The sequence below is a fragment of the Columba livia genome, chromosome 8 (assembly GCF_036013475.1).
Source record: "Columba livia isolate bColLiv1 breed racing homer chromosome 8, bColLiv1.pat.W.v2, whole genome shotgun sequence".
NCBI lineage: Eukaryota > Metazoa > Chordata > Aves > Columbiformes > Columbidae > Columba > Columba livia.
In genome coordinates this window covers 30,820,476-30,846,952 of record NC_088609.1, presented here as the reverse complement: position 1 = coordinate 30,846,952, position 26,477 = coordinate 30,820,476, and the positions used below count along the sequence as shown (strand labels likewise).

Genomic DNA, 26,477 nt, shown 5'->3' with positions numbered 1-26,477 from the left:
CTAGAGAGCTCAACAAGCGTCATCTGTTTCGCCGCTTTTGAGATCAAACCAGCTGTCACCAACCTCAGAAGCGATCTCTTCCCTAAAAACATGAACAAATCCCATCCTCTCATAACGGTCAGTCCTCGTCTTTAGGTGTGATCTCTGAATGTACACAAAGCCATCAAACTTGAGTGTGAGCAAGATGAGCTCCTGGCTACTAGAAACCACTTTAAAGACGCATTTCTCTATAAGCAGGCCAGGGCATCAAAGTGTTGGTGTTGGTCAAAAAACAATAGGATAAAGATAAAAGGAGGAAAAAAGAGAGAGAAGGAAGCATCTGTCACAGGACCTCAGCATTAAATCCCCAGAACTGGGTGCTAGAGATGTATTACGTACAGCAGACAATAGTTTGTGTGACTGACTTCCAGTTCACCTCGTCAACCTGGTCTTTAAGGACATTAGTTAGGGAAGTTCACAAAAGAAAACGCTTTTTCCACTAAAAAAAACAGCCACGGTATAAACAAGTTACAGCAAAACCACAGTGACTTTAAGAGAGATTTGCCTAAAACCAACACTGAATGTCCCATCCTACTTTACCTTCGATACACCAAAATTAATAAATTCAGTATTGATTTTGAGTGTAAAATGGCACATCCCAAAAATTTTACAGGTGCAATATTGTACTCAAAGTAAAACTGAGAGATCATTAAGACTGCATGGTTAAATATCTAATGAAATCTGTATGGATAAATATGATGACTTTAGGCATTTCTGTGTGTTCGTTTCTGCCCTTATCTTGTCTTATCCTCTGTTCCAAAACAGCAGAATTAATAATTAACACTTCCCAGGGAATTGCTGAAAAGCAAGTACCAAAACAGAGGAAACACATTGCCGACAGCTTTCAAAACCTCATTTCTTATCATTCTTGGAACTTCAGTTCCTCAAATTTTGAGATGCTCAAGCTCTTAAAAAAATAGTAATAGAAATAATAAAAAAGAACCTCAGCTCTACAAAAAAAGGGGGACGGAAAATGGTTCCCAGTCCTCACAATCATGGAAGAAACGCTTAAACCAGAAACTTCCAGAGCTGTATGTGTAATGTTTTTTAAGTAACTAATTTTACATATGATCTATGTATTTTGGACGGCTGACTCATTTTCAAACGGCTGATGTTGGCAGCGCTGCAGCACAGGCTGGTTTACCGCAAAATGCGCAAGAAGCTATTCTGGGGAGTAGTATATATATTTCTATATGTCCTCCTGGAGAGAAGCAGTGGGAATGGCGTGTCCAGGCCATAGACCCACTGCCCGTGGCTGTGACAACCTCAAGCACAAGGACGACAATGACGAGAGGGTTTGAGAAATGCCCACGGGCTCGCGGTTGCTGGTGGCTACGGAGAGACGTCACTTGCTCCGGACACCCACCCAAAGCTCTTCTCTTGGGTCTTAGATCTTCACGACTATTTTTACCACCTAGCAAACACTGGCAAGGCTGCAATTACATGTTGCTTCTGGACGCCGTTATTTTAATGCGCTTAGAAAGAAATATTATGCGTTTTTTTAAACTTTCTAATTTAAAATCACATCCGTCAGGAGCCTGATAAATTATACCATTCTACCTCTCAGTAGAGCACTACGCAGATTTACTTAACGGAGGGTGAAGGCTGAAACAAGGTCTAGTCTGAAGAAATAGATCTGAAGCACAATTAATTTTTATATTATCTTCCAACTTGCTAAAAATGTTTATTAATAGTATCCACTTATTCTCTAGATCTTTGAAAAATTAAATACTAAAGGAAAAATTAATATTTCTTCCACCAAAACAATTTTTAATGGAATTCAGAAGAAAAAGAATATTAATACTCAGGGCAATCATTCACTTTGATCTCTATATAATATGCAGTGACCCATAAGTGGAATGAGCTAAAACTGTCATAAATTCATTATGAGAAACCATTCTTTGAAGAATTTCACGGCAAAGTTGAAACGAAATGGGCAATATGGAAATAAGCTAATTGCACGGTATTTAAAATAACTGGCTCTAGTAACAATATCCTTTCCGTGCACTTCTATTTCAGCTTCAAATGCATTTCTTCCAAAACACATCGGAGAGGCTGGTTTATGAAGACTGAAGTGTTGTAATTACTTCGTACTGATAGCTATAGGGCAACATCCGTTTAGGGTCTCAGAGTCTGAAAAAAAGGAACCCAAAATATGATTTTATAATTTAAATTTCCCTGGGAAAGGGAAGCTGGGAGTACGTATAGCGTAAGATGAGCTGATACAGACTGCACCAATGAAGACTGGAGGAAGACACATCCAATAAACAAATAAATATACCCAGGGGAATTTCTTCAGTATCATCTTAGAAAAGGAAAAAGCAAAATTCCCCCTTCACCAAATGGGACATGTTGTTCGCTCTGTGCAGTCTGTCGCTGCCACCACCGGCAGAAAGGAGCCTCATATTACACTCCTCACTCCTTCAATGCGTTACTTTTACATTTTAATCCCTGCCTTTCATTTACTTATTTGTTCCATATCTGTGTTTTGTAGCCGCGCCTTTTATTCTGTGGTTTGTGTCTGAACCGGAGAGCGGAGCAGCCGCGACGGGGAGCATCTCTCTGCGAGGAGCCTGTGGGACCTGTTTTCCCCCAGACCTCCCTCGGGGCCCCAGGATTTGGCTGATGTGGCATTTAGGCAAAGCAGATGCTTCTCCTGGTGGGAAAACGTGTGGGGGAGTAGCCTGGCTCTGCAGCCCTCTCTGCTCTTTTCCAGCTCCCACATCGACGGGAGATGCAATGGGTGGGCGATGGAGCATTATCAAGTCTCCAGGCACACTTGGAGATGCTCTCTTTGTCCTTTTATTGTTCTCATGCCCCAGAAACCAAAGAAAAAGGGCATCTCAATTTCTTTCCCCCCGCCCCCAGAGTGACCCCAGTGTGTTTTTGTGCTTTTCTCCCTGCCTGGATTTCTACACAACAGCCAACACCATCTAGACACAAGGAAGGAATTTTTGGGTGGTGAGAGCCTGGCCCAGGTTGGCCAGAGGTGGTAGATGAACCATCCCTGGAGACATCCCAGGCCAGGCTGGACGGGGCTCTGAGCAACCTGAGCTGGTGAAGATGTCCCTGCCCATGGCAGGGCTGGCACTGGGGGAGCTGGGAAGGTCCCTCCAACACAAACTGTTCTGTGATCTTCAGCATTTCATTGAGCTTGAGGCTTCATCTCTGAAAACAGGAGAAGGCAAATAGGGCAGCAAGAGGTTTGAGAAGTTAATAGCTTCTCCTTTATATAGAAAGATACTTAGATACACATCCTTGACGGTGGATAATGAACCAACCTGATGCCATCATCCCAACGCTCATACCTGGAGCTGACACCGTGCCCGAGGTGGGACAGGGTCTCCTGGATGGTGCTGAACACAGCACCAAAAGCAAATGAGGCGTCAACACAGGATTTAAAACACCAAAACACTTTGGGGTAGACAAAACCCAAGAAAATGTCTTCTTTTTAAGGGCTTGAGGGCTTTGGGCCTTGGGCATTTCTGGGTTCTTTCCCCTCATAAGCTGAGCACAAGCAAATCCTGTCCCGAAATAGTGTGTTTCAAAACACATTATCGTTGCGAAATTGTTTAAAATAAATAATTAGGAAACTACAGCCGGAACTCTTGGTACTGTAATATACGTTAATATGATACTCATTTTAATTTGTACAAAGCTGTTCACCAATGTACTGCAACAGCACTGTGATATAGAGTTTTGCATTTAAATCACAGCAATTCAAAGCTTATCTAGCAATAGTACACAGCAGTGGCTTTAAACACTCTAAAATATCAAATTCTACCGGGCTTAAATTTGCACTTGTGGTATTTTGCATATGTAGAAAGGAAAACACCACAAATACCCCCAACAAATTTAGGCCCAGAGATTGGTGGCTAGCTTAGTTCTTTTAAATAGCTTATTTTTTTTAAGTACTTAGATTGGGCAGCCTGGCAACAGAATGATTAAAAGATATTTTCCTAAATGGATCTGGAATTCAGACATATGCCAATATTTGCATTACACATCACAAAATGTTTACGATTGATGTACCTACAATACATATTTCGCTTACCTATGTAAAGATTTATATTATAGACAGTGGCTTCACTTCCACATATTACGTTTTATGTAGTTATTACAGTCGTTTCATTCATCATTTTCTGCTAGGTTTTTAATTTTGTACATTTCATCTATCAGATATTACTGTCTATTTTTAATATATCACTGGAGAAAATGATAACTGGTGTGGAACACTGAGCTACGGATACCGAGGGTTTGCAATACTAAGTAGTATGGAGCTGAATGATAAATGGAGAAGAGCGGCTGGGTTGAGAAGCTCAAGACGTAGTTAGGAAATAACAGCGCATGCAAGGCTGACAAGAATTACATTTGCAGGTAAGCAGAGTGGAAATTTATACTGATTGGGAAAAAAGAAAGGGCAAAACATTGTTCGTGTTATTACAGGTGGAGTGAGAGATAGGAAGAGCAATGGAGAAAGGCAATTTTCTTCCAGCTCCAGCAGGAATTCATCTCAAGCTCTAACATGCGATTTCGCTACGGAGCTTCAGGACAAAGCAGAGGATCATGCCCAGTTGTTTTGAGGGTTTGGATAACAAAGCATAAAAATCCCAATAAGTAGCCTTTTGTGCCAATGCGGAGCGCAGAAAGATTTCTGTTAGGACAAGTTACAAAGACATCCAGCACCTGAACCACAATAAATATTGATTTAACCAGCTGACACACAAAAAATGTAGTTTTAGGTATTTGATATTTTCAGAGGTCTCTGTACTATTACAGAGGAAAACTGATACAGTTCATTGAGTTCCCCAAAACTGTACAAATACGCAACACCTTCTTATTTTACCTTTTCTGACAATAAGATCTTACAGTGGAAAGCCATTAGTGCTGTGAGAGTATGGAAATGAGGACAATTAAATCCATCCTGTTATGAATGCTAAATAGGCTGTTACGATTGTACATCTAACGTGATGCCATAGGGCTAAACAGCGAGTCCTTTCCAAACAAAAAGTTAACAGGTCTTCAGAAATGTTTTATTCATTCTGGTCATACCTGCTCATAACAGGTATGCTTTAGAATCAATTTGGACTTTGAGAATACAGATTTTTTTTTAGCATTTTAGCTTTCTAAAGTAACAAAATCAGCTATGTGATGTATGTGACTAGCCATCATTAGCCTTTGCTAATATTTATGGCCAAAAAAGCCCATCCTGATCTGCTGAGTGGTAACCTCAGAGTTGGTAAAACACTTTTTGCCTTGGAGAAAGTTTATAATAAAAAAAACCCTTAATCAACTCAGATTTCCCCCAAAAAGACAGGGAAACACAAGAGAGCTCCCCACTGCCCCAGTGGGGTTTTGCAGAGTGGATCCACAGGGACCTGAGGGTTAATTTTAACACACAGGGGTTCATCACCTCCCTTGGCACGTTGTCACCAGGCTCTGTGTGGGGTTATATACGTACAGCCCAACACTTGTGATTAAAAATTGTAAATACTTTTGAAAACCAGTGTAAAAAAGGTTTTTTTCTTCCTTATCTACTAGTTCTTTGCAGATGTGACTCCAAACATCCCTGGTTTAGCTGGGCAGTGCCAGCCTGCAGTGTAACCGTGTGTCTCCGGCACCTAATCCTGCGACATCCCGTTCGCAGCAGCAGCTACAAGGACGTGTGACTGTCAGCTCAGGATCGTCCCCACCAAAGGCAGCACATCTGGCTTCCTTTGGAGGGTGGGGACGCCCAGGCAGGACGCTTGGGAGCGTGCCAGGAGCCAGATGGAGGAACCAGGAACGACACCAAGCAAGTGGAGAACTGGAGAAACAACGTGGGTAAAGAAGTGAATGGGGCTGATGGATACAAAGGAAGCACAGGGAAAGCAGTAAGTGGCTTTGACAGAGTCTGAAACAAGCCTGGCTTTTTTTTTGTTTTGTTGTTTATTTTTTTCCTTTTCCCTGTCAAGAGCCTACATTTTAATTCAAGGAGGCCTTTGATTCTGCCAGAAAATGTCTTTGCGTGGAGCATCTTCTGTTCCACCTGGCACACAGCCCTAGCACAGCCATTCCCGTTGTCAAGCCAGCTCAGGAGTATTTCTGCTTTACAGCGTCAGCCTTGCTCAGGTTTCGAGCCCTGCTTAAGCCTCAGGTTGAAGACGGGGATTCAATGACAGAACCTCATTTCCCCCAGGGCTACCTGTGCTTCTACCAGCCCTTCTCCGGTTCTCTCCTTGAACAGAATAAAGCCCTGACTGCAGAATCCTGGCACAAAATGACAATTTGCCTGGTGTCTGCCATGTCCTCCCATCCTCTTTATCTACTTGCATAAGCTTTCTTTTTTTCCCCTGACTCAGAAATATCGCAACACCAAAGGCAGGGATGGCACCACATCAAAGAGCCTCAGTTATAAGGGAAGCGGTTTTATTTTCACTTTGAGCAGAGATTTTATTTTTAAGCAAGGCTTCAAAATACCTTAAAAAAGTAACAGTGATGATAATGGGACTGAAAAATTTGATGGCATCTGAATAACATAATTCAAGCACAAACATCAGAGGGTAAGGTAACCCACACTGGTGCAGCTCCCAGGGAAAATTCAAGTTATACATCTCGTCTGGGCTGCGTTTCGAAGGAGCTGTGAATCAGCAACACTGGGACAATTAAAAAACAAGAGAGAAGGGAAAAAGGCCGGTCGATTCTCCCATTGCCTTTTCTTCTTCCTAAAATTTCTTGTTGCCTGGAAATGGCTGATGAGCAGGCAGGATTATGTAAGCACTTGCCAACTTGCTCACACGTTAAGTAAACGAAAGCCTGAGTGATGGGTAGCTTAACCCGGCCTCTGAGCAGTGAACTAAAACCTGTTTACCAAGGTGAACTCACACAGTGAAACCCCTCTAAAAAAATAAATCCAGGAGTGACAAGGACTTGACAATTCCCAGGATTAAAAAGCTGCATACATTACAGACAATGTAATCTCTTTCTAGTAATAAGAGGAAAAGGAAAATAAAGCCTTTTTGGTGTGCAAGACAGTTTTTGTTTTAAAGTATACACATCCTCTCTGATTGAACACTTCCTTGTGTTATTGTCCTTTTTTTTCCCTCCTGATAGATGTGTCAGAGGAGAGAGCTATACCAGCCCTCCAACTCCATATCAAGTCGTATTTTCCAACAAACCCACTGCTCCCATCAAACATGGCCCGTCAGTAATAAAACAATAAGCACCGTGCCGTAGGAATGTCTTTTCCTAAATTTAATCAGGCTAACACTTAGGCAGGCACTAAAAAAAGCCATGCAAAATATCTGTATCTAATTTCAAATACAACTCCGGCAACTGCGTCACCTGAGCAGACCTAAGTTTGCCTGGACTCTTCCTTGGTGTCATTCAAGTGGCACGTTACCTTTGGCAAATATTCCAATGTAACTAGAGCTGAAGGCTAGTTTAAAGTTCAACCTGCTAGGCTTTCTCCATTTTTAAAAAAAATCAAAAAAACCCCTGAGGATTGTGCTCATTTTTCCTTTTTCTCTGCTTACCAACAAAGCACCGGGGTCTCTAAAATGATAAAAGAATTCCTGCAGTCACATTTCTTCCTGTTCAAAACAAACGTGCTTACATTGGCCATAAAGCTGAATGCACTGGGGATGCTGCTCGAAACAGTGATATTCTCAGCACTAAAAAAAACCACCTAAATCCTGCTTCCAGATGAAGTTGTGCAATCCCCTGGAGCATCAGCAGGTGACAAAATACCTGATCTGGAGAGCAAAGCAGAAATCGTGTCGCTCAACCACCACTCGAGCAACGACATAAGGACAGCACACAGCAACATAAACTCTTCTGTTTACCACAGGAATGCATGTGTGGTTGTGTAAGGCAAGTTTGTGGGTCTAGAAGAGGGAATATAAAGTATTGAAGTTGCTTGGGGCTCTTTACATCTTCAGAAAGAGAGAAAAAACATCCCAAAAAGTGGATTTTTGTACAGCTGCCCAATGATGGCAAAAGGCAAATTGTCAGCTGGTGATAACGGTTGTGGCTCCAGGGAAATCTGCTGCTGGATGTTCCCCCTTCAGTCTTAGAGATGGAGGAAAAAAACCACCCTTACGTGAAGAAAACTGGCAATGAATGGGTGGGGGCAGATGTGAAATTCTGCACCCAACTATTACAATTGTGAGGTGCCTTCAAAAAGTGAAACTGGCCAAAGCCCCAGTCAGCCAGTTATAACCTTGACATTCGTTCAGCTCTATAAGAGAGGAAACGACTTCTCTGAAATGCCAGAAGTGACTCAACCGTGAGTTTTTAAGCCGCTTCAAGAGCGTCCTGGTTACTTCAAGGAGTACTAAGAGTTTACCTGAGATTTTCTTCCTTTAAGTGGAACTACGAGCTGGCAAGGTGCTCAAATCGGGGTAAAAGAAACACACTCAAAATTGATTCTTGTGACTGCTGTGTTATGAATACATTGAATATATTGCTTTTTCTATTCCAAACTGCCTTCCCTGTGAATTTCAAAATACGTAAAACCAGAAAGCACAGAGCAAATAATATCTACATAAGTAGGTCATTTTCTTAATGGCACTGCTGGTTTACTACCAACTCGTTTGCAATATAGACACAGACATTTCCAAGCACGTATATTCACATCTGCAAAGGAGGTGAGCGAGTATAATGGCGGAAGCACTGGCTCCAAGCTCAAGTAGAGCCTAATTCAGAAAGACAAGCAGGAAAAAGTCATATTTTGCAACTTTGAGCTTAGCAGGGAGTGATGACATTTTCAAGAAAATCCTCCCGCCACGTGTAAGCTGCAGTACGAATGTGCCACACGTTGCATATTTCATTAGAAAAGCAGAGCCACGTTATTTCATTAGAGAAGCGATAAGTTCAATCCTTACCAAGTTTTCTTGGTTCCTGGCTGCTATTTTCTGATCATCTTCTCCCCCATTTTTCATGTATTTGACCTCTTCCACTGGTTTGATCCTATACTCATCTGAGCACCAAGAAAAGAACAAAAAAACAAAAGAAAACAAAATTTTGAACCAGTGTAGTTCAGCAGCTGGAAAAAACCAAACCAAACCAACAAAAACCAAAACAGCTGACTAGAAAAGACCCTAATTAAGCAAAGCGACTAAAAATTACATGTATATAGTTTCAAAGGCTTAAATGTGACGGATATCAAAGAAGTTTTTCCTCAATGAAGCTTCAGTAAGAATTTCCAGTTCTGGCTTCCAGAAATTGTTCAGTAGTGATTTGGTCTAGTACAGCCACGGCACCACAAACAGGGGATGTTTGGTATGTACTTGCCCTCAAATTCCTACTTTTCTGTATCATATGTTTAATACAAACATGTTCTTTGATCCTGCAATCGCCCTGGGTTTTTATTATCAGCGGGCAAAGCCGTGAGGTACAGTAGCTACTACAGAGAGGAGTCTGCTTGTAGGTGTTCCTTCCATTGAAAAAACCTCCTTGGAAAAGCAATGCTGATGGAAGCTATTTGAAATTTCAGTTAAAAGCTGCAAAAAAAAAAAAAACAACAAAAGCTCACACATGCCCCCAAGCCCCGCTGCTTTTTTAATTATTATCTTGGTTTTTTTCCTGTACTTTTTAAACGCAGCTAAAGCACAAGGGACACAATGTACAGTCACACAGTGATTTCTGGAGAAAAGGCCCCATTCTGAGCATCTTTCTCTCCCCACTCCCCCCACCATGACTATTTTTCTTCTGCATTAATACTACCCAGATACAAACACAGCATGAAAATGAGTAATAAGTAACATTCCTAGTTTGCCCTTAATATCTCTGAGCTAGGCATTTCAGCCCTTCAAATCATAAATTTCCAGCTCCTCTCCCAGTACTGAAATATCTTACATACTATAAGTAAACAGCCTCACTAAAACTCAAATAAAGAGGGTGTTTTTTTCACTGGGAGGACAAGAAAGGATTTGGTGATTCTTCTTTCTGGCCCTAGAACACAGTGCTTCAAGTACCAACCCTGCCTAATCAAAATTATTTAGAAGGAAGCTCATTTTCCAGAAACTTTTAACCACAGAGTATGTAAGTCAAACAAGCCTAACTTAGAAAAGCAATATGCTTTTCTTATTATAGTTTAAATAAAACTGTGAATTTCTCAAATAGCAGCATCTCAGATGCAGAGCCTCAAAGCAGATGGAAGAATTTAAGACAATATTATTAGACTGGTAAATGTGAACAACTCCTCTAAATTTTTTTTCTCAATAGAATTTAGGTAGTCTGGAGGTGACAATTCATAAAACCAAAAAGGCTGAACACAATAAAGCCTGGGAATTAGAAGTAGTTGATTGACTGCAATATCTAACTTACATTTTTCTCGCTCCTTCAATGATCTCTGTTGTGATTAGCAATAAAACCCACATGCAGAAAAAGCATAAAACTCCCAGGGTGGCTTGTACAGATTTGAATAGGAAAAGAGATGAGAAAGAAAAAATAGCACAAAGGAAGTTTGCACAACCCACAGCTCGTCCACATTCACCAGAAGTGAGGTGTGTTCAACCCAGCCCTGTAAAAAACAAGTTGGGTACGGAGGCCCTGATGTTCAGGGGCAAAAATAACCTCTGAAATGTGTCTCCTGTTTATTCCAAAAGATTGTGATCGAACACCAAGCGCACGTCCGGGCAGCAGACGGCATGTAAGGGATGCTTGCTTGGAAGGTATCATCTCTGGTAGCGAGTGGACCGGGGCACTGAGGAGCCCATGACTGATAACCAGTATAATCTGATTTACATATGACAGATATGGTTCCATAGGATGGAGGCAAGACAGGATGGAAGGCTTTTAAGGCTTTTGTTGGAAACTTAATTCTGTATTTCTGCCCTGATCGTCAGAAAGTGCTGCCAGGCGTCACTGCTCAGTTATCTGCACTGGGGCTTCTCAAATTCATCATCACTATCATGACAACAATCTTGTAATTATTGCACCATTACTACTTAGAAATTTGTGCTGCTCTTACCGAGTGACTGGAGTAGAATAAAATAGACTCCTTCAGTTGGAAGGGACCTACAATGACCATCTAGTCCACCTGCCCGACCTCTTCAGGGCTGACCACAAGTTCAAGTGCATTGTTAATGGCCTTGTCCAAATGCCTCTAAAACACAGGCTTGGGACGACGACTGGCTCTCCAGGAAGCCTGTTCCACTGTTTGACACCCCTCTTGGTAAAGAAATGGTTCATAACGTCCAGTTTAAACTTCCCTCGTTAAATTCCATCCTATTAATAACTGCCCAATGCTCCCATCTGCCTAGATCCCTCCATGAGGCCTCCTTGTCCCTCAGGAGAGTCGACAGCACCTCCAAGTGTGGTGTCATCAGCAAACTTGTCAATGCCACGTTCAACTCCAGCATCAGGTCATTGATACATTCAGTTCCAGCAGGACAGGGAACTGCTGGAGAGAGTCCAGCGCAGCCACCAAGATGCTGAAGGGAGTGGAGCATCTCCCGTGTGAGGAAAGGCTGAGGGAGCTGGGGCTCTGGAGCTGGACAAGAGGAGACTGAGGGGGGACTCATTCATGGGGATCAGTATGGAAAGGGTGAGTGTCAGGAGGATGGAGCCAGGCTCTTCTCGGTGACAACCAATGATAGGACAAGGGGTAATGGGTGCAAACTGGAACACAAAAAGTTCCACTTAAATTTGAGAAGAAACTTGTTCCCAGTGAGGGTGTCAGAGCCTGGCCCAGGCTGCCCAGGGGGGTTGTGGAGTCTCCTTCTGTGCAGACATTCCAACCCGCCTGGACACCTTCCTGTGTAACCTCATCGGGGTGTTCCTGCTCCATGGGGGGATTGCACTGGATGAGCTTTCCAGGGCCCTTCAACCCCTGACATTCTGGGATTCACCCAGCATATCACCAGGCCACCCACCCCACAGCTGGACAACATGGCCAGAAGGACGCTGCGAGGGACGGCAGCTGCCTCAGAGGAATGGGCAGCCCAAGGTCTATCAGGATTCTTAGAGACTGAGATTAAAAAAAAGAAAAAAAGCATTGAATGCCCCTGCTTTTTCTTCATCCCTATTAAGTCTGGTGACCATCATCACCAAGTGTCAACTTCTTGTGTAATTTCCACAGATATTTACAACCATGTTAGTAAATGTGCTTTGCCCCAATACTTTACTTACAAATACAAGAACTACTCAATTATCTGTGGAGCACAGCACAGTTGGTGTTGCTTTTCTCTCCATCCTACCAACTGCAGGAGAAATGCAGACGCCTGGACAATTCATGCCCGAGAAATGCAGCAACAAGAAAGTTTCCAAAAAATAAAACAGTAATTTTTCATTTCTATTTTTGGATATTTTGGATATGCCAACTTGCCAACATGCAAGTCTCACTTCAGAGAATTTCACCTTCTTTTTGGGAGAATAGAGATTAAAAAAAATCAGGCGGTCAAAGTAGAAGACACCTGCTTCTGTAGATGTTGGCAGAATTAGTCTTTTAGTAGAAAGTGTCTTATTATCTGTTATATGTGTTTGGGCATAAGAAATCTGTACTTGTAGCCCAAAAAGCAATGTAAATTTGACACAATCTAAAGCTGATGACCCACCTTACAGGCCAAGAAGGTACATTCAGTGCCTAAATAAAAGATTATCAGACAGGAGTGCCAAGCAGCTAGAAACTCCATTAACCCCTGTGTTTTGTGCAAGTGGTGCATGTACTAATATCAGATAAACAGTTGAACAGAAAGCGAAAAATCACCCTAATTTCAGTTAATGGGAACAAATGAGGGGACTGAGCCACAAACAACTGCTTTATCAGATACACAGAGATGAAGGGAACGGATCAGCAACGTTAAGTTTGAAGATATATGATTACTCATAAGCTCTCATAATTTCTGATCACAGGCAAAATATTCTCCTTAGAATACGGAGAATACAATACATTGGCAACATTAGTTCATATTGAGTAGTTGCTTCCTGAAGATAGGTATAAATAGATATCCTTCCACTTTCAAAGGGGGGAAAAAACAGCTAAGTAATCACAGAGAAAGAAAAAGGAGGAGTATTGAGCTAACTACAAGCCGACAGCTTCCCAGGTATGAGGAGGGGACCAGTCAATATTTAGCACATTCCCAGCCAAGATTGTTGGCTGCAATGAGGAGCCAACCAGAAGGGCAACTAAAGGGTGTAAAGGAGGAGAACGTAGCGAGCAGCTTCACTGGGGAAGATGCTACTAGTTGGTGTAACTGAGAAGAAACTAATCTGATGTGTAACACCTTGTTCTTCACACATAAGAAAACATTCAATTTTTCAAATATACTAAGTATAGCAATTAAATTCAAGGAAGTATTTAGAGGAGACAGGTCCCACGTTATTTTTTGTTATTATTGGGAGGACACAACTAGAAATAGTCTTTTTTGACTAGGTGAAGATAAATGTTATCTTCTGTAGTTAAGATACATATGATGAGCGATTAGAAATGAACCCAGAGAAATCCTGGAATGTTAATTATGCCCTACTTGATCTCAATCAAGTCTGACAGTCAACAAGACCTTTAAAACTGTAAAAAGTTCAGGATAAAGGAAATTATACAAAGTTCTATGCATATTTACCTTGCTAAAGAGTAACACCTTTCTCTTTCCTAATAGAATTTTATATCAAAATCAAATAAAAGTTTCTCTCATGTGCAAAACTAACAATCAAGTAGTGAATGCAATACAAATTTTAGGACACTATCACTCTCAGTGTGTGATACGATATATAAAGAAAAATACATCTTTATGCTTCTTTCATGCATAAGAGTAAAAAATCATGCATAAGAGTAAAAAAATGTGTGGCCTATTACATAAAAAGAGATGATTTCCAGCAACTCAGTTCGGTGAGGAATGGGTTTACAGGACTGCCACAGCAAATAGCGAGTTGAAGAAAAGCAGTCCAATTGAATTGAAAGAAAAAGAACATAAATGACGGAAAAACAAAAGGCAGAAGTATTATCGAGCATAACACCCATCACAAAAGCCATCACAGGATATACATCAGAAAGCAGTAACACCTATGGCATGAAAAACTCTTTGGAAGAGCAAGGGAGGAAGAATTTTTAGGTTGAATATGCCAGAAAAAAATCTCATTAGGCAAATCTTATGAATGAAGATCTCCAGCTGGAAACAGATCATTCTACTCAAACATGTCATCCGGTTGCCATGGCAACGTGACAAAGAACAACAGCACTCATTAATAATTATTTCAGTGATACATGAGCATATCAATTTATAATATTGAATCAATTACTAGAGGGGGGAAACAAGAAAACTGTGGTTGTTCCTATGAGAAAAACTTCTTCAGCACGTCCAGACATCGCTGTGTCATTACCACAGCAGGATCAGCAATGATGCTATTTGCGGCTCAGTTAAAAGAAAAACAAACAAAAAACCCCCAAAAAACCCACTCCATCAAAGATATCTGTGACTTCTGGAGAAATCTTTTGTTAAACATCAAGTCTTAGAGAAAAAATAAAATTGAAAAGCTGATTTATATTGCATTCCCATTTCCGACATATAAGGACGAACAGATTTGGCTCTGCTGTCACCGACAGGGACGATGGGTGAGCCTCTCTTCTTTATTTTTAGCGACATATCAAGTATCAGACAGAAGCTAAAGTGGTTCTTCAGTCACACCACCAAGAAGAACGTTTCTAGCCACACCTGTGCTTCAAATCTGTTCTTCAGTATCTCTTGTCTTTGTATCGAAGGACGTGCCAACATTTATCCTTCATCCATAATACAACGCGTCTACTCTGCAAAATGTGAGCTTTTTGTCTGACAGATTTCTCCGCACTGTACTTCTTTCCGCCAGGTGCAGAAACGACTCCTACCGCTGCCATCACGAGGAATGCCACGGATCAAAGATTCACGTGCTCTCCTCTCTCAAAGACTTGAAAGCCAAAAACTATATTTAGATAAAGGACCCAATCGCTCTTTCTAAAAATATTTGGTAAAAATCCTAAGAGATTTTGATGCAACTTAACTGAAACATTTAACGGGACGCAAGGCACTTAGATTCTAAGCACAGAACATGCCAAATCACAGAATCACAGAATGTTAGGGATTACGTTCCAGTTTGCACCCATTACCCCTTGTCCTATCATTGGTCGTCACTGAGAAGAGCCTGGCTCCATCCTCCTGACACTCCCCCTTTCCATACTGATCCCCATGAATGAGTCACCCCTCAGTCTCCTCTTGTCCAGCTCCAGAGCCCCAGCTCCCTCAGCCTTTCCTCACACGGGAGATGCTCCACTCCCTTCAGCATCTTGGTGGCTGCGCTGGACTCTCTCCAGCAGTTCCCTGTCCTGCTGGAACTGAGGGGCCACAACTGGACACAATATTCCAGGTGTGGTCTCCCCAGGGCAGAGCAGAGGGGCAGGAGAACCTCTCTGACCTACTGACCACCCCCTTCTAACCCACCCCAGGTACCATTGGCTTCCTGGCCACAAGGGCCCAGTGCTGGCTCATGGCCATTCTGCTGCCCCCAGGACCCCCAGGTCCCTTTTACCTACGCTGCTCTCCAACAGCTCATTCCCCAGCTTACAGTGGAACCTGGGGTTGTTCCTGCCCAGATGCAATACTCTACATTTGCCCTTGTTATATTTCATTAAATTTTTCCCCCACCCAACTCTCCAGCCTGTCCAGGTCTCTGGATGGCAGCACAGCTTCCAGTGTCAGCCACTCCTCCCAGCTTGGTGTCAGCAGCAAACTTGCTGACAGTCACTCTATCCCCTCATCCAAGTCATTGATGAATATATTGAATAACACCAGACCCAGCACTGACCCTTGGGGCACTGCGCTAGGTACAGGCCTCCAACTGGACTTTGCCCCATGTCATCTACAGTGCCACCGCAAAGGAGGAATACTCCAAGGTTGCTTGGGTGGCTGCAGTTTCCATCATCAGAGGTCTTTCAAGTCATCAGCCTTGTGCACCGCAGGTTAAAGTCCATCCTGCTTTGGAGCACAAGAGGGACGAGGTTTGCTCTTCAGATTATTCCAGCTCTGTGACTGTGTGTGGGTATCAGCTGCCTGGATACCAGCAGAAGCTATGTCAAAGATCCAAAAAAAAGAGTCAACAGTTAGAGAAAGAAGTTGCAATATTTCTAGAACTAACCACTAGGTAATGGTGAATATCTAAGTTATCTTAGCTTCAGCTTCAAGCACTGAAAAAAAGCAGCATCTACATGGTTTTTTTGATTCTACATGGTTATTATTTCGATTCTGACTTAATTGCTGAGATTTGCAGCTGCGGGGGTGGACTTCCGATCCACCTGGACGTGGGTTGAGAGTGAAGTTTCTTTGGAGATGTCCCAGCAGTGGGTGAGCAGCCTGTCATGTTCCTCTGTCACCAACTCAGAGCTATCAATTCTAGATTTTAGCGATTATATTGTTTTTCACTAACATGAAGTAAATAGAAGAAAATACCTTAGGAAATAAGCCAATCTATTTCTCTCAAGGAACTAACTGAAAATGTTCAGTTACATCTCCCACATGAAGTTGCCTTACTTTAATCCGAGCTAAAATACAGCCACTGCTGGAAGCCAAGGCAGTGGACACCACCAGATATTAAACAGAGAACAGGTGCACAAACAACACACTCATTCTGCCAACAAAATATAAATCCTCTGAAAGCAACGCTGTTTAAAAAACTGAATGTATTACACAGATCACAGCACATCTGGAGACCACCCTCACGTATTTTTTTCTTCTTCCTACGCAATCCTACCACGTGTTGACTAGGAATGCTAATTACTGCGTCTGCACGAGGCAGATGTGATGGATAGGGTTGTGTTTTGGGGGGTAAAAAGGAGAATGAGACATCCAGTTTAACAAAAACCAGACTGTATGTGGAGGACTTCTGCAGTATTGGAAGGACACTCACCCTAATGCAAGGCAAGATATGGGTAGCTCTTTTCTATGCTATCGAGAGGTTCCAACTACAGCTCCATATCACGTCCAGCACTTTATGAAACATCAACTCCCTCAAGAGCGATGCCTTCTTGAAACTAAACTGGAAGATTTTAGCAAATTCCCTTCTTCTTTATCACACGACCCTTTTTCAGTCCCAAATCATGACAGCTTTCAACAACATTTCCCTGGGGCCAGCAGCTTTGACAGCAACACGGCTCCATTCACTTTAATAGACATCATCTTGATCTTTGCCGCTGTAGAAGCACAAAACCTCGTCTTGTCATTTAACCCATCCTTCATTAATGCTGTCAGAAGTTTCCAGTGCTGCAAACCGCTTGCAGTTGTCACTCCTTTGGGTATCTCTGTCCTCTCCCACGAAAGGCCCAGCCTGGGGCAGAAGGTGCCATCGCAACACCTGCAATGCCACCGCTCATCACGGGCCTCAGTATATGCATCTTGGGTTTTCTGATTTCTTTTCCCTCTGATCTAATAAAGTGGCAGATGATGACGAAGCCATAATTGCACTCCCTTGTTTCTAGAGGTTTAATTTTCGAATTGGGTACACAATCTGCAGAGACCCATCTCTGTGTGCAGGAGATGTGCAGCTGAATCAAGAAACCCATTACTTGGTTTCTTCTACTACTTGGTTTATTCTTGGCCAAAAAGTTCAAGGCATTGGGATTGTCGCATAATCTAAGCACTGTGAAAACTAGAGTTTTGTGTATAAAGGATCATGTTAACTTAACTTGCACCAAAGGCACAGGCCCACTACAGTGTATCTGTCAGGTCTACCTTAGTGGTAGGTAGGTCAGAGGAGTGGTTTATATATATATCTATATAATTTTTTAAAAAAATATATTTTTATATTTTTATATGCACAACCTCAGGGGCAGTTTCATTATCACAGAAGACGACTCAGAAATACAACCTCAACATCCAAAAAACCAGTTACCGCTAAACACACAATTTCTGCCTTGCCTGTAATGTCCTTAAAGACGAAATCTCCAGATCTTTTAGACACCCATTTGTATGTAAGATCTGAGGAAACTTCATCTATAAGATGGTATTGAAAAAAACAGCCATGTGATCATATAATGAAAGGGTTTTGTGCACTTGCCTGTAATAAAGAAGCCAAAAAGCAGTGCTGGTGTTGTGCACTCGTAACTGTCTTTCAGCTTCCAGATTTTCCCTGCTGAAACTATATAACTCATATATACGTGTGTGTGTGTGTGTATATATATATACACACATACACAGACTTTTTTTACTTTTTAATTAACACATAACTTGGAGCCAGACGCCAGGTTGTTCAAAGGAAATAATTTCTCAGGTGGAGATTACAGCCATGGCGCTCGGCAGGAAGGAAACTCAGTAAACACAATTATCTAGCCCACTAAAAAGATCAAATTGAGAAACGAAAGCAGGAGAGGAAACAAGCAGCAGAGAGATTAATTAAAGGAATAGACAGGAGGAAAACAAAGGGTCTGTGCCTTGAAAATATTGCTGCTCATATGAAACCAACGGGGTTTTGGATCCAGGTTGCACTGTGTGGGCCGCCCTGCATCTTGAAGAAGCTGCAAGTTTAGCATTCCCCATCACTTACTACATTTAAAAACCACAAATTTATCATGGAATCACAGAATCATTTTGGTTGGAAGAGACCCTCAAAATCATCAAGTCCAACCACAACCCACCCCCGGCACTGCCCCATGTCCCTGAGAACCTCATGTCCGTCTGTCCAACCCTCCAGGGATGGTGACTCCAGCACTGCCCTGGGCAGCCTGTTCCAATGCCCCACAGCCCTTTGGGGAAGAAATTGTTCCCCAGATCCAACCTCAGCCTCACCTGGTCCAACCTGAGGCCATTTCCTCCGGTTCTGGCGCTTGTTCCTGGGGAGCAGAGCCCGACACCCCCTGGCTCCAAGCTCCTTTCAGGCAGTTCAGAGATCAGAAGGTCTCCCCTCAGCTCCTGTTCTCCAGCTGAACCCCCCAGGTCCCTCAGCCGCTCCCACCACACTTGTGCTCCAGCCCCTCACCAGCTCCGTTCCCTTCTCTCAACTTGCTCCAGCACCTCAAGGCCTTTCTTGAGCCCTCAGGTGATTTTGGTGCCACTGGCGCCGCCATTTTGTGCACTGAGGTGATCCCGCCACCCCTGGTGCCGCCATTTTGAGCCCTGAGCTGAGGGGCCCAGAACTGCCCCCAGGGTTGGCGGTTTGTCCTCCCCAGGTCCCAGCACAGGGACGGTCACTGCCCTGGGCCTGCTGGCCACACCAGTGCTGGGACCAGCCAGGACACTGGTGGCCTCTTGGCCACCTGGGCACACGCTGGCTCATGATCAGCCACTGTCACCAACACCCCCAGGGCCTTTTCCTGGGGCACTTTCCAGCCGCTCTTCCCCAGCCTGCAGCGTTCATGGGGTTGTTGTGACCCAAGTGCAGGACCTTGGTGAACCTCAGACAATCGGCCTCAGCCCATGGATCCAGCCAGGCCAGACCCCTCTGTATGGCCTTCCCAGCCTCCAGCACATCAACACTCCACCCAACCTGGTGTCATCTGCAAACTGACTGGGGGTGCCCTCGATCCCCTCATCCAGACCATTGATAAAGAGATTAAACAGAACTGGCCCCAGTGCTGAGCCATGGGGACACCACTCATGACCGGCCAACAACTGCATTTGATTTTATTCAAAACTTTTTGTGCCTGACCATTCAGCCAATTTTTAGCCAGCGAAGAGTACACATGTCCAAGCCATTAGCAGCCAGTTTCCCCAGAAGAATGCCATGGGAAACAGCGTCAAACGCTTATTTTAAACAAAATTGCATGGCCCTGCCCTCAAATAAAACACCCTGTGCCACTCAGACTTCAAAAACAAAGCTTGAAGAATCAGCTTCACTGCCATAAACCTCTTTGTTGTGAAAGGGAAAGACAGAGAAGAGGAACGGCAGCTGGGGAGCAAACATGCAAATAGAGCACAAGGGCTAAAGCTTCTACAATCCAACTAGATGGCAAAAACTTGGCAAGCTTGTAGGCAGTGACAGTAAGATCTCCTTGATCATAGAGGAGAGACATGGGCTGTCCTCTCGCCTCTCCACACCGCACCCCAGAAACTGCCTTGATACAGGACCTGTCAGGGACTATTCAGATTCCAGAATATATACTTAATTGATCGCTACTCTGAGCATCCCTTGTACAGCAGAGATCCTGCTCCCTACAGCCCCACTAACACATCAACCAATTACTCCAGACGCCAAAAACCTCTCCCAAACTGAGACGACCCAAATAGTTCCCTGAAAAAAACAGTCATTACCATGCCACACCCCCAAAATTACACATTTCCTATTACTGCAAGTACATGAGGTGTCTTCAGCTTCCTTGTCAATAAAAAAGCCTCTTTACTTAACAAGTAATGCCACTCCCAATCAGTCAACTATTAAATGAGATTGTTGCCCCGCAACGTGTGACTCGAAATGTATTTTCACATCCTTTCGGGCACAGTAGCTTTGTGCGTATTAATATCAGTCTACCAAATTTTCACTGCTCATGTACCTCAAAGAATATTTGTAAATATTCTATTTGATTTTTATTAATTGCATTATGAAAGGGTCAGAATAATTATCCAGGATCAGTTACGTAGTGAGAATTCATGATGAGCATAAATGTCTCCTTATTGCCAGTATCGCTGTAAACCAAGAGGGGAGGGAAGGACTAACGAAAAGTTAATTTATAAAATACAGCACACATTTCCAGATGCAAAAGATACCAAAGTTAATCACATTACTTTACTTACAGGCCACCCAAAGAGCTACAAAATTAACCCATCGGAAAGATTAATATTTTACAATGCTCAGAGTTAATTTGTTATCTCTGAAAGACGCCTACTTCCCTGAGCAGCATCCACGTTGTAAAAGCTTTATCTAAATCCCTAAAAGCAAACAGTGACCCCCCCCCAGCGCTGATGGAGGAGCAACATTCAAGCAATCAAGGGTAATGAGGGAACATCCTAAGAAAATTCCCAGAACCGGAGTGGCGCTGGGCAGCGAGGGACCGTTCCTATAGTTAGAAATTCAATATATACTTGACTACAAAACACAGGGGATAAAACCTATGTAATTTTAATAAATACAATTTAGGAGACTTCCATTAAAAAATTACACCGTCTTTTTTTCCCCTTTGAATAGATTAAGATCATTCCCGAAACCACAAATCCCGGAACAAAGGTGAGTTCATGCTACTCCCCAGTACGGCAGGACACGAAGCGCTCCGTGCCTCTGTTGCCTGAACAGCCCCTTGCAGCGCTCCTGTTACAAGAGCAGAAAGGTAAAACATAATTTAAGAGCACCTTAAACCTGATCCTTTTCAACAGATCCTTACCCCCCACGGCATAGTGTTTTACAGAAATACCTAATGGAAAAACGCTTTTCTACGTTACAAAGGGAGGTTTCACTGCAGTGGCTGCGCACACAGGGCAGCAAAGCACTTGGCAGCTGTTTAGAAATCAGACTTTCATAGCAACAAACTTATAAAGGCAGGTCTGGCTTTGCACGCAAGGGTAGAATCACGGAATATTTTGGGTTGGAAGGGACCTTCAAAGGTGCACAAATACTCACTGGTAGGGTATTTTTTCCTTGTATTGCACAGGTTATTTCCATTAGCAGATATTCTTATTACAAAATTATACCCTTGTGTTGCTGAAATGAATACGCATCCATGCAGCTTCATGAGGCTCATCTGGGAATCAAAGGATTATCCCCCAGACTGAGGTTTTCCCCGACAAATTTCAGTCTTCGGATTTTGTTTTGTGGGGGTGTTTTGTTTTGGTTGGTTTGTGTTTTACTTTGTGGCCAATAAATACACCACTTGAAAAATGACAAAAGTACACTGAAAATACAGTGGTATTTTTGTCGTGATTTTTTCCCCATTCGCACCTACAGGTAGCCGACGAACATTGAAGATTGTGTGTTTAAAAGATCAAGTAAAACGTAAGTTTGTCTGTACCATAAAATAAACTGATTTCCTCCAGCACCAAGGCTGCCAGAAAATACATCCTGGCTTCTCTCTAGCGAATACTGAAGGCGGATGCGTGCCCCTATTTATAGCACGCTGCTGCGATTGTGCAACGCAAACCCCAGCCTTGACTATACTCTTCATTTATAGATACCCACTCGGCTTTAAGTCCAGCTCTTTTGAAGGCGCCAAGGAATTTGAAATTCATCCTGCGCAAGTGAAAACTCTACAAAACTGTGGTTTCACAAAAAATAATGTAAAAGGTCATCCCCTCTTCAGCTTGCCTATTTCAAAAGTATTTGTATGTCTTTTCAACTGTTCCAAAGCTAAGATGTTAAGTTAAATGTTTGATGTCAAACCATATACTAAGGTAAAAGGGCTGTAAAGAAGAAAGGTACTTTAACATCTTCTGGCTAGATAACAATGGTGGTTTAAGCTACAGGGATTATTTTTTAAGCTAAGGGTCGCACACTGCTATACCAGCTTAGTCATCTGATACAGTTATCTCAAAAAGCAGCAACAAAATTAAGAATTTGTTTTGCTAAATTTATTCAGTTGTTCTCTACTCATAGGAAGAAAAACTCGGCAATAGTTACATGGCAAAGATCCATTTGGGAAAAATAATCTTATTTAGGGTCTTTCTGAATATTTTCAAAGGCAAGAACTGAAATAATAGGAGACAGAACTCTAACTATGGACCATTTTTCTTTATTGCTCATTTTTGCTTCCTGCCAGGAGAAGTCATGACTAAGAACGGGAAGGCTTGTTCTGGTAAATCAGCCACTTGATGGATATAAATGCACAACCTCACCCTGCCAGTGACCGAGAACGATTTGTTTCCGTGCATCTGCTCGGTCAATCTGCTCCCTAGCACAGGCCTGTCTTGGTGTGATCAGCTTCCAAGGGTCGGTGTTTTCTTCTTTCTTTATACTTTGACTTAAAACAAACAAAAAGCTCCTGTAGCTGTAAGGTCAACAGTACGAAAGAGGCGGTGGCTGCTGCGTGAGATGCGAAGGCAGCGAGAGGGAAGCAGGACGTGTCTCTGCCCACGTTCCATCGCCAGCTCCGTCCTGCCCAGCCCTGATAAGACTCCGGAGAGCTATCAAAACACAAGTTATTCATCCTCATGTGTACAGCACTGCAGGGTGGGACAAGCTCTTTTATTCGCCCTGAACGGGAACCCATTCAGTGGAGTTCAGCGATTACTACACCTGATTGAGGAACCTCTTCAACCACTATTGCTCAACTTCACCACAATGATTTACAGCTAAGCAATTTTCCAACACCCAAGCGTTTAAACAGCTACCCTACCATCCCTTTTGAACTAGTTTTCTTCACTGCTGGATCAGTGAAACCAGATGCCGAAAACCAAGCGTGTTAGAAGGAGCCTACAGGAACCTTTCCATTGATTTGGAGCTCATCCGCAAGGACCACCAGGCCAGCACTGCTCCCCTTGCAAGTGCACGAAGAGCTTGTTCTGCTACCGCTCTCTGAGCAAATCCAGAGCCCAGAACAGCTTCTTCTTACCTTTTCCAAGAGAGATATTAATATAAAGACGAGCCACTTCGATTCACAGAAGGTGAAAATACAGAGTTTTAATTCATGTAGAAGACACTGTACACATTGATCACAAACACCTGACTAGAGAAAACCTGAGGGTGTGCTTTGGTTTTGTTTTGATTTTTTTGCTTCTTTATGGGAATAAAATAGTAAATGATTGACTTACCAAGAGTGTTCTCAGAATTACACAAATACACCATAAACCTAGATAACAAATGTGATTTTATTACATTTCCCACATGAACGTATCACTGAAGCGTGTTTTGGTTCTATTCTTCTCTCTCACTTCCTGAAACCCACGTCTAGGACTAAGCCATGTCTACTCAGATAAGAAAGCAGGCTATCACTAAACCAAGATGGATAAAAATAAAGATGATGTTAAACTCAAAAAATACCATTTCAGCCGAATACAAGAAGTGAGGAGAACCAGTCCAGTTTAATTCTGGAAGATGCTCATACTAATATGCACCTCAACCCCATGCAGCAACACACTCGCTTGCTTTTCTTAACCTTTCAACCACCGAAGCAAGATCTACTTTGTATCATAACACGAGTTGCTGAAATCATGAATAAGGTGAAAGCTACTCTTGCGGGAGCTCAGCTGGAATGTGAATTTAAGCAATGAAAATCTCCTCCTTTGAAACTCCTGGGGATATTTAAAGCTTTGCACCTCTGAGGCCAAGTGTCTACGTGCCACTCACCTCCATGGAGTTCAGATTAAGCACCGCATGGAACAAGTGCCGGTGGTTGTAACAGAGATATTTGTTCATGTCCAAAAATGTCTTTTAAAAAGGTTTTTGTCTGAAAATACCCAGCGGGGTATTAGGACACTGCATGGTGCTGGTCCTAGTGATGCATAATCACTACTGTCCCCAAAACGAATAAGGTCTGACATTGCAGAAGCACGTCAGGACAGCCAAATGAGCTGGAGCAATTACTCTGAGTGCTAATCAGCTGATCAGCAGAATCAATAGAATAAACGCTGCCAGGCAAAGTGAGCTGCAGGGACCCCGTGATCAGGGCGTGAATTCATGGCCAACATGACGGCAATTACGTTCCTTAAGCTACTTCTTTGCAGACAGCTTCAGTTCAGACGGCCAGAAGAAAGGATTTCTCATTCTCAACTTTAGTGGTGTTTTTGTGGTTTTGGTTTTCTGACAGTAAGGGGAAAGGGAGAGGTAACAGGAAGGTGTTATTCACCGAGAACACTTCTCATATATCTTACTTCAAGTTTTCTCTAAGAACTTCCCAAATTCAGATCTGTAAAAGGCCAGAAGATGACCTGCAGAATTTGGAGCACAGGAACAAGGCAGTTTTAGGAAAGCTGATCCTGTATTAATTAAGGACATCTGAACAGTTTTTGCCAGGCTCACAGGTATTTCAAAGAGTCCTGAGAGACAACCTAAGCCTGAAGTTTTGATTAAGATAGTGCTTCTAGGCCTGTCAATCACATCAAGAGCCTTCAAAACAAAGTAATCTCTACAAAGGTTTGGGCCCAATATTTCTGGAGAAGACGACGCATATTTAGGAAGTCATAGTCCCACATTCCCCTTGCCATTCTCTTCCTGTATATCGTGGACATGTTTTTAAAACTTGAATCATTTTAGCACCTTTTAGCACTTACTTAAATGCAGGTAAGTCAGAGCTCTGCTGTCCTGGGCAGCAGAACAAGCTACACACAGGTGGAGGAGACATGAGGAAAGAAATACTTGACTGTCACGAGGCAGGGGTTAGCAGGAGCAATATAAACTCATAAAACATGCAGGAAGAAAGAAAACACTACATTGAGAACACTCATGATGATGTGATAAAAGATTTGGGGTTTTAAATGGTGGTATTGGTGAACAGGCCGTCAAGTAAAGCCACCTCCTTCCCCCTCAGTTATGGCACCAATTTGTTTTGGGTGGGGAAACTGAACATTTTTGGGGGGAAAAGGAGATTTCCCTGTGAGCTGGGTGGCTGCTGTCCTGACCCTGCAGAGCGGCACACCACACATCCACATGTGCCCGAGTTAAACCCTCGCACTTTCCCGCTTGGCTTTTCAACCATGGGCATTGTCAAAAGATTCGGGGAAAAGCATCAACACAGGGAAAAACTGCAGAGAAAGGCGAGTGAGGAAGGGCAGAGATGGGGGCGTGCACACCCGTGAGCAACCTGAGATCCATCACACGCCTTCTCCGTGCTGCCCATCTCTAAACCAAGCCTTGGTGTTCAGCTTTCTTTAGACTAGTTTAGCAGTTAGAGCTGCTGTTAATAACTGAAATCCTATCTGGCAACCACAGCATGGATATTCCCAATTTGCCAGAAGATTCTTACCTGCCACGTTTACACTTAATTTTGCAAAGCACCCAAGAGCTCCATATAAATATCTGGATTATCCTCTCAGATTAACAAACAGATTCTAAAATCTATTTTTTTCCCACACAACAAATCACATCACCGGTTATTTTCTTACACAAAAAATTACGTCAATAACCTCCTCCCTAAATGAACATCTCATGATTTTTTTAAATAAAATTAATCTCCAAGAGATGTTATATTATATAAATATATGCTGAAGTCAACAACAGGCTCTGTCATGGTATTCTGTTCTTCATTGGCATTTACATTATTATAGTTCTTATGTATTGCCCTGGAAATCAGCTTTGAAGTGGAATGATGAATAAATGAAGATTTATTGTTACTATACTTATTAGAGGGATTTTTAAGTCATTAGAGACCAACAAGACATAATAATCATGTTATACTCAATCTTCTCTAGAACATCTCCTTTGATAGGCCTGCTAACTCAATTATTTAAATATACATTGCAGCAAAATGCAGTGTGCCTTCTACAGCTCAGGATAAGATGGAAATTTTTCTGTTTTGTTCTAGGTCAACCAGAATCTGTTCTTACAGAATTCATGAGTTTCACAGTGGGTTTCTCTGTTTTAAATGCTAGAGTTTCAAATTGCCAGCAAACACCTGGCTCAATGTGTCTGCTCAACTGAAA

At 42.6% G+C, this 26,477-nt stretch overlaps 1 protein-coding gene across 3 annotated transcripts in view; it reads right to left on the bottom strand.

The window, feature by feature from the left end:
- C8H1orf21 (chromosome 8 C1orf21 homolog) overlaps nucleotides 1–26,477 on the bottom strand; it is a 111,729-nt gene that overhangs the window by 33,573 nt on the left and 51,679 nt on the right. For all 3 annotated transcript variants that reach the window (XM_065071340.1, XM_021293014.2, XM_065071343.1), the window contains exon 3: nucleotides 8,904–8,998. In XM_065071340.1, the coding sequence (XP_064927412.1) occupies nucleotides 8,904–8,998 (95 nt within the window). The remainder of the gene's footprint in view (nucleotides 1–8,903; nucleotides 8,999–26,477) is intronic.